The 9,192-nt window shown below is 45.0% G+C and overlaps 1 protein-coding gene across 1 annotated transcript in view; it reads left to right on the top strand.

Annotated features, from left to right (window-relative positions):
• LOC106570575 (ataxin-1) overlaps positions 1 to 9,192 on the top strand; it is a 169,444-nt gene that overhangs the window by 160,063 nt on the left and 189 nt on the right. Inside the window, exons 5-6 of the mRNA XM_082961295.1 lie at positions 5,135 to 5,707; positions 6,440 to 9,192. The exon at positions 6,440 to 9,192 is cut by the window's right edge and continues 189 nt beyond it. Coding sequence (XP_082817421.1) covers positions 5,135 to 5,707; positions 6,440 to 6,523 — 657 coding nt within the window. The 3' untranslated portion in view covers positions 6,524 to 9,192. The remainder of the gene's footprint in view (positions 1 to 5,134; positions 5,708 to 6,439) is intronic.

A 9,192-nucleotide genomic window follows, 5' to 3' on the forward strand; every position in this document is an offset into this window, starting at 1 on the left:
ATAGACAGCAGGTCCACCGGGGGTCAGTTGTAGGCTACGTGCAGGCTATTATAGACAGCAGGTCCACCGGGGGTCCGTTGTAGGCTACGTGCAGGCTATTATAGACAGCAGGTCCACCGGGGGTCAGTTGTAGGCTACGTGCAGGCTATTATAGACAGCAGGTCCACCGGGGGTCAGTTGTAGGCTACGTGCAGGCTATTATAGACAGCAGGTCCACCGGGGGTCCGTTGTAGGCTACGTGCAGGCTATTATAGACAGCAGATCCACCGGGGGTCCGTTGTAGGCTACGTGCAGGCTATTATAGACAGCAGATCCACCGGGGGTCCGTTGTAGGCTACGTGCAGGCTATTATAGACAGCAGGTCCACCGGGGGTCCGTTGTAGGCTACGTGCAGGCTATTATAGACAGCAGGTCCACCGGGGGTCAGTTGTAGGCTACGTGCAGACTATTATAGACAGCAGGTCCACCGGGGGTCCGTTGTAGGCTACGTGCAGGCTATTATAGACAGCTGGTCCACTGGGGGTCTGTTGTAGGCTACGTGCAGTCTATTATAGACAGCAGGTCCACCGGGTGTCCGTTGTAGGCTACGTGCAGGCTATTATAGACAGCAGGTCCACTGGGGGTCAGTTGTAGGCTACGTGCAGACTATTATAGACAGCAGGTCCACCGGGGGTCCGTTGTAGGCTACGTGCAGGCTATTATAGACAGCAGGTCCACCGGGGGTCCGTTGTAGGCTACGTGCAGGCTATTATAGACAGCAGGTCCACTGGGGGTCCATTGTAGGCTACGTGCAGGCTATTATAGACAGCAGGTCCACTGCGGGTCCATTGTAGGCTACGTGCAGGCTATTATAGACAGCAGGTCCACTGGGGGTCCGTTGTAGGCTACGTGCAGGCTATTATAGACAGCAGGTCCACCGGGGGTCAGTTGTAGGCTACGTGCAGACTATTATAGACAGCAGGTCCACTGGGGGTCCGTTGTAGGCTACGTGCAGTCTATTATAGACAGCAGGTCCACCGGGTGTCCGTTGTAGGCTACGTGCAGGCTAGTATAGACAGCTGGTCCACTGGGGGTCTGTTGTAGGCTACGTGCAGGCTATTATAGACAGCAGGTCCACTGGGAGTCCGTTGTAGGCTACGTGCAGACTATTATAGACAGCAGGTCCACTGGGGGTCCGTTGTAGGCTACGTGCAGGCTATTATAGACAGCAGGTCCACTGGGGGTCCGTTGTAGGCTACGTGCAGGCTATTATAGACAGCAGGTCCACTGGGGGTCCGTTGTAGGCTACGTGCAGGCTATTATAGACAGCAGGTCCACCGGGGGTCCGTTGTAGGCTACGTGCAGACTATTATAGACAGCAGGTCCACCGGGGGGCCGTTGTAGGCTACGTGCAGGCTATTATAGACAGCAGGTCCACCGGGGGTCCGTTGTAGGCTACGTGCAGACTATTATAGACAGCAGGTCCACTGGGGGTCCGTTGTAGGCTACGTGCAGGCTATTATAGACAGCAGGTCCACCGGGGGTCAGTTGTAGGCTACGTGCAGGCTATTATAGACAGCAGGTCCACTGGGGGTCCGTTGTAGGCTACGTGCAGACTATTATAGACAGCAGGTCCACTGGGGGTCCGTTGTAGGCTACGTGCAGGCTATTATAGACAGCAGGTCCACCGGGGGTCCGTTGTAGGCTACGTGCAGACTATTATAGACAGCAGGTCCACTGGGGGTCCGTTGTAGGCTACGTGCAGGCTATTATAGACAGCAGGTCCATTGTAGGCTACGCGATTAGTGTTGATAGTTGACAGTAGACTATAGTTTAGGTGTAGTCTCCTATATGATTAGTGTTGATAGACTATAGTTTAGGTGTAGTCTCCTATATGATTAGTGTTGATAGGCTATAGTTTAGGTGTAGTCTCCTATATGATTAGTGTTGATAGACTATAGTTTAGGTGTAGTCTCCTATATGATTAGTGTTGATAGATGACAGTAGGCTATAGTTTAGGTGTAGTCTCCTATATGATTAGTGTTGATAGGTGACAGTAGACTATAGTTTAGGTGTAGTCTCCTATATGATTAGTGTTGATAGACTATAGTTTAGGTGTAGTCTCCTATATGATTAGTGTTGATAGGCTATAGTTTAGGTGTAGTCTCCTATATGATTAGTGTTGATAGACTATAGTTTAGGTGTAGTCTCCTATATGATTAGTGTTGATAGACTATAGTTTAGGTGTAGTCTCCTATATGATTAGTGTTGATAGACTATAGTTTAGGTGTAGTCTCCTATATGATTAGTGTTGATAGACTATAGTTTAGGTGTAGTCTCCTATATGATTAGTGTTGATAGACTATAGTTTAGGTGTAGTCTCCTATATGATTAGTGTTGATAGACTATAGTTTAGGTGTAGTCTCCTATATGATTAGTGTTGATAGACTATAGTTTAGGTGTAGTCTCCTATATGATTAGTGTTGATAGACTATAGTTTAGGTGTAGTCTCCTATATGATTAGTGTTGATAGACTATAGTTTAGGTGTAGTCTCCTATATGATTAGTGTTGATAGACTATAGTTTAGGTGTAGTCTTCTATATGATTAGTGTTGATAGGCTATAGTTTAGGTGTAGTCTCCTATATGATTAGTGTTGATAGACTATAGTTTAGGTGTAGTCTCCTATATGATTAGTGTTGATAGGTGACAGTAGGCTATAGTTTAGGTGTAGTCTCCTATATGATTAGTGTTGATAGACTATAGTTTAGGTGTAGTCTCCTATATGATTAGTGTTGATAGACTATAGTTTAGGTGTAGTCTCCTATATGATTAGTGTTGATAGGTGACAGTAGGCTATAGTTTAGGTGTAGTCTCCTATATGATTAGTGTTGATAGGCTATAGTTTAGGTGTAGTCTCCTATATGATTAGTGTTGATAGACTATAGTTTAGGTGTAGTCTCCTATATGATTAGTGTTGATAGGTGACAGTAGGCTATAGTTTAGGTGTAGTCTCCTATATGATTAGTGTTGATAGACTATAGTTTAGGTGTAGTCTCCTATATGATTAGTGTTGATAGGTGACAGTAGGCTATAGTTTAGGTGTAGTCTCCTATATGATTAGTGTTGATAGACTATAGTTTAGGTGTAGTCTCCTATATGATTAGTGTTGATAGGCTATAGTTTAGGTGCAGTCTCCTATATGATTAGTGTTGATAGGCTATAGTTTAGGTGTAGTCTCCTATATGATTAGTGTTGATAGACTATAGTTTAGGTGTAGTCTCCTATATGATTAGTGTTGATAGGCTATAGTTTAGGTGTAGTCTCCTATATGATTAGTGTTGATAGGCTATAGTTTAGGTGTAGTCTCCTATATGATTAGTGTTGATAGACTATAGTTTAGGTGTAGTCTCCTATATGATTAGTGTTGATAGGCTATAGTTTAGGTGTAGTCTCCTATATGATTAGTGTTGATAGACTATAGTTTAGGTGTAGTCTCCTATATGATTCGTGTTGATAGATGACAGTAGACTATAGTTTAGGTGTAGTCTCCTATATGATTAGTGTTGATAGACTATAGTTTAGGTGTAGTCTCCTATATGATTAGTGTTGATAGGTGACAGTAGGCTACAGTTAGCACATTTTAACCTGTGTTATTAAGCTATATAAAACTACAGGTGTTGATGTGTTTGGCTGCATTTCAGATCTATTTTGTTCAAGAGGGAGGGGAGCGAGAGAGAGAGAGAGAGAGAGAGAGAGAGAGAGAGAGAGACAGAGAGACAGAGAGACAGAGAGAGAGAGAGAGAGGGAGGGGAGCGAGAGAGAGCAAGAGAGAGAGCGAGAGAGAGCGAGAGAGACAGAGAGAGAGAGAGAGAGATACAGAGAGAGAGAGAGAGAGAGAGGGAGGGGAGCGAGAGAGAGCAAGAGAGAGCGAGAGAGAGAGAGACAGAGAGAGGAGAGAGAGAGAGAGAGAGAGAGAGAGAGAGAGAGCGAGAGAGAGAGCGAGAGAGAGCGAGAGAGACAGAGAGAGAGAGAGAGAGAGAGAGACAGAGAGAGAGAGAGAGAGAGAGAGAGAGGGAGGGGAGCGAGAGAGAGCAAGAGAGAGCGAGAGAGAGAGAGAGAGAGAGAGAGAGAGAGAATTATTTTGATAGAATGCTCTGATCCCAGTTACTGCCCCCGCACCGCACGGAGAGAAAGAAAACTGCACATTTTGATGCAGCAGGAAAAAATCTCTGCGACAAAAGAGTGATCAAGTTAAGATCCGACATCTGTATCTCTCAGATAAAGGACAGTCAAACCTTATTCCTTATGATTCTTTTTTTGACTGTCTGTTTTGCCATGTACAAAGGTGTTATTCAATGCCTTTCTATGGGCTAAAGCAGTAAGACAAAACGTTTCAGTAAATAATTGTTTATACCTACAGGGCTCCTAAAATGCTTAATCAAATGGCTAAATGATCCATTTTATGACCATCTTATAACAATTCCATGTTAGCTTTGTAGATATTGCGATCTAAGGGCTTAGACCTGTGCCTAGAATGACATGAAATGTTTACGTCAAGAACACAATGTATTTATATCAGGTTTATTCCATAGACTATATTATGGATCAGTTCTTTCAAGTTTTCTGGTTTTCCAGTTTGGTTTCGTTTGAGCCGTCCCTTGTTTCTCTCCCTCTCTCTCTCTCTTTCTGTCTCTCTCTCGTTATCTCCCCCCCCTCTCTCTCCCCCATCGCTCTCTCCCTCTCTCTCTCTCTCTCTCTCTTTCTGTCTCTCTCTCGTTATCTCCCCCTCTCTCTCTCCCCCTCTCCCCACCTCTCCCTCTCTGTATGTCTCTCTCTCTCTCTCTGTCTCTCTCGTTCTCTCTGTCTCTGTCTCTTTTTCTCTCTTTTTCTCTCTCTTTCTGTCTCTCTCTCGTTCTCTCTCTCTTTCTCTCTCCTTCTGTCTCTCTCTCTCTCTCTCTCTCATTCTCAGTCCTAACTACCTCCCTCCATTCTCTGTCATAACTCCCTCCCTCCTGTCTCTGTCTCTGAAACAAGGTCAGCATTTCACTCTTCTCGTCTTCTGTGGTTTTCTGATGTTTCTTTGAGATGGTTTCTTCTCTGAGTTTAACTTGTTTTTCTCCTGTCTGTTCTCTCTCTCTCCATCTCTCCCCCAGGTGAGTGTGGAGGTGCAGGTAGAGTATCCCTTCTTCGTATTCGGCCAGGGCTGGTCGTCGTGCTGCCCGGACCGGACCACTCAGCTGTTAGAACTACCCTGCACAAAGCTCTCAGTGGGGGACGTCTGCATCTCCCTCACCCTGAAGAACCTGAGGAATGGCTCACTGAAGAAGACCCAGCAGACCCAGAACCAGGCCATGGAAATCACTACTAGCTGCAACATGGGCTCCATCCACGGGCCCCTCAAACCCTCCAGGTCTTCCCGGGGTGGAAGGGGGTCAGCCAGGCACGGGGAGCAGGAGAACGGGGTGGGCCATAGAGGCTCCAGGGGAAGTGGGGGAATAGTGGTTGAAGGTGTTCAGTTTGCCTCAGAGAATGGGGAACTGAGGTTCGGCGTCAGGGGGGAGGCCAACCTGAAAGGAGGCCAGCCTGGAGATTCAGAATCCAGCAGGGGTGCCGCCAAGCCGGCGAGCCGCAAGAGGAGGTGGTCGGCCCCCGAGGGCCGTCAGGTGGAGAGGAGCGAGGAGGTGCCCCAGTTGACTCTACCCAAACCTTCCTTTATCACTCAGGAGGTAAAAATCAGCATCGAAGGCAGGTCAAATATAGGCAAGTAGTGAAGGCAGGAGATTAAAACAAGACTGTTAATTCAAATAGGGATTGGAGGAGAGATGGAAAAAAGAAAGGATGCCCTCATAAATGTTTTATTTTAACTACTTTGTTTTAGATTTGATTCTTGTTTCTATTTTTTATCCGGATTACTGTAGGCTAAATTTGACCCATGTTATCATCTTGCATTAAGTCCATGTTAAAATAACATTGTAGTAGATGCGTTCGGCATTACGTAAACAAGCAAATGGGGCAATTGCTTTGGGTTTTTTCAACAAATCTCTGGGCAATGGGTTTTGTGAAGTATAGTACATGTTTTATTGGTGGGTTTGTGGCATGCAAGAGCGCTGCTTGATACCTCTCTGGTCATTTGATGGCTGCAGGTGGACAACTGAATGAAATATGTAGTTAGCTTTCCTATAGGGCCTAGGACATGACTAAGCTGCCATAATGTAGACCGGTGAGTGAGATCACTTCCTGGTAGAGGGCACTACTGACGAGAGTGTTCAGGATGTCTGGACGGAATCACTCTCCACGCCACCCGTTGCCATGGTGGCAGACTGAGTTGATATGATGTCAACTCTCCCGAGCGACTCAAGACGTCTTTAGATAAAACACAGTAAAAAAGGACTTTAACAAATTGAAACCCTCATGAATAGAAGATGATGTATAATAACACCTTTATGTGTCTCTGACAGAAGGTTAGAACTACACATCTAATCCTAAACAAGGGGTCACCAGATGCCTCGACACTCATCCACCTAGACCACTCAGCTAGGTGATGTCACCCAGCAGGGCCAGACCAGCCAGGCGAGGTCACCAGGCCGCGCCACTGGGCCACCATAAAGAGAGAACTCTTCCTTCCTTTGTTATGTTTGGGTGACAGTGGAGTCATTCTGTTATTATTCTTGAAACGTTCTGAGTTGATAATGATATATTTAAATGAGTGTCTAAAACTTTGAGGTCAGGGGTCACATACTGTATGTATAGTTTGATCCAGGGCGGTTAAGTAAAGTGTTTATGTTATTCCTTTATACCCTACATACATTTACAATCACACTGAGTTGATGAACTATGGGATTATTCAAAGGAAGATGATTTTTACTTGGTGCAACCTTTTCCTTTTCATTCTAATGGCAGAAAGAAAGAGCTTATGTCTCAAATGGTCCCCTATTCCCTATATAGTGCACTGCTTTTACTAAGGCTCTATCCTTATGGGCCCTAGTCAAAAGTAGTGCACAATATAGGGAATAGGGGACCATTTGGAACGCAGTCAGAGAGTCACTGTTGAGTCTTTAGAGAGAGACAGCATGTTGTCTTGAAGCACTTGCATTTGCACACCTGTCACACTCACCAACTGTTGATAACTCAACTATTATTATTGTTATTATTATTGTTATTGTTATTATTGGTCTCTCTTCATTAACACAGTACTGTATGTTTTTGTTATTTTACCTTGAGGAAGAAGTAGAACTCTGTGACAGCAGCACTTTAGAACAGTGAAGGGGTCATCATGATTTCATAGGGTAATGATGATGTCATGGGGTCACACAGTCACTTGACCTTTGACAGGGATGAATGTGACAGGTGATGGAGCGAGTGCCAGTTAGGAGAGGGAAAGAAAGAGAGAAAGAAAACAGAGGAATATAGAGGATAATATAATAGCAGAAGAGTGTTTTTTTTTGTTAATGCACTTTCCTCCAATCAGAACATGCTCTTCAAAATATGGATGTGGTCAAAAAATGACACATATCTGCCTTTTCAAGGAAATCAAAATGTCAATGAAGTCCAAAAGGATGGGAAAGGATGGGAATAGGCAGGAACTATGTACAGGTATGTTGTGGACGAGACTGAGAGAGAGTTATAGACGCTCTGGACACAGCATTTTTGAGGTGTGTCTTATACATAATGTATGTACGGGAAGTGTGCATGAATGTAGGTATGTGTAAGTACACACACACCAGAGGAGGCTGGTGGGGGTAGTTATAGGAGGACATGTTCATTGTAATGGCTGGAATGGAATAGATGGAACAGAGTCAAACACACTTTTTCCAGGTGTTTGATGTGTTTGGTACCATTGCATTGATTCCATTCCAGCCATTACAATAAGCCCGTCCTCCTATAGCTCCTCCCACCAGCCTCCTCTGACACACACACACACACACAAACACACATGGAATACAGTACCTACCCAGACAGGCCTCTCCTGAAGGTGAGGGAGGACTGTATGTATTTCATACTCGTTGATAAACGTTTAATATGTATCCAAATACTTTTGTTGCATAGATGTTTCCCCTTGATGATATAGAGAAGCCAATATATTTGAGTAGGAAACTAAGACGATAGTGATTCTCAGTGGTCTGTGCAGCGTGTGTTTGTTTGTGTGTGTGCGTGTGTGTGTGTGTGTTTGTATATGTGTATAGAAATATCATATAAGTTAATTTGATATATCCAATGTTAAATGTCCAGGGTTCCTGTTTTTGGAGTTCTACTTAAGAGAATCTTGCAATTTGCACATCTGGAGAGGTAGTCAGTTGGGTGACATGACTTTTTGGCTGTGTCCAAAATGTCGCCCTTTTCCCTATATAGTGCACTGACCAAAAGTAGTGCACTATATAGGGAATAGAATGCCATTTCAGATACAACTATGTTTTCAGCCAGGTTGCACACACAAACACACACACTCACACAAACACACAGTGAGCTGAAACCATAGAGATAGGTAGAGGACTCATCTTTGTATCTGTGCCATTATAGTGTTTGTGACAGCCTCAATGGCGCTGTCCATGCTATCTCCATTTTAAAGTAGTCAATTTTCATCTTCACTATTGGCTGGTCCCTCCTGATGACCCGGTTGGACATGACTCCAACAGGGTCACCAGGAGGGATCATCCAATGAAGTTGGACGTCCCACCCAGTTGACTACATTAAAATGTTGGAATCCCTCAATGGTGCTACCCATGCTAATACGACCTTTTGGCCACTAGAGGCCTCTATCATTCTCTATGGCTGAAACCCCATTTTACTGAAATGTAGCAGTTACTTAACAAGTGCGCTCCCTGCTGATTGGCTCCGACAATCTTGACTCTGCTCCTCATTGGACAACCACACTGTCAATCACATCTGTGGCATGTCCATGTCCCGCCCACTTGTTGGGGGTTTGGCTGAGAGACAATGTGGAGGTGTGTTGGTCGGTCTTGGAGTCGGGGGCGGGGCAACCAGCAGGTACACCTGTTGAGCTCTCTGATTGGACTAGATTTTCAGGTGTGTTTAGGTGGTATAAGATGTGGCAGAGTAGGAGAAGTTTGTAGAAGTTGCTTCTAGCCACTGATGTAGGTTCAGATGTTTAGTTCATCCCCCTAAAGGTTAGTGTTAGGTGTGGGTGTAGGGGAATCTGATCCTAGATCTGTGGGTAAGAGGAACTCCTACCTGGAGGGCGTGTGCGGGTGAT

This window comes from Salmo salar, chromosome 14 (genome assembly GCF_965601325.2).
Source record: "Salmo salar chromosome 14, fSalSal1, whole genome shotgun sequence".
Lineage (NCBI taxonomy): Eukaryota > Metazoa > Chordata > Actinopteri > Salmoniformes > Salmonidae > Salmo > Salmo salar.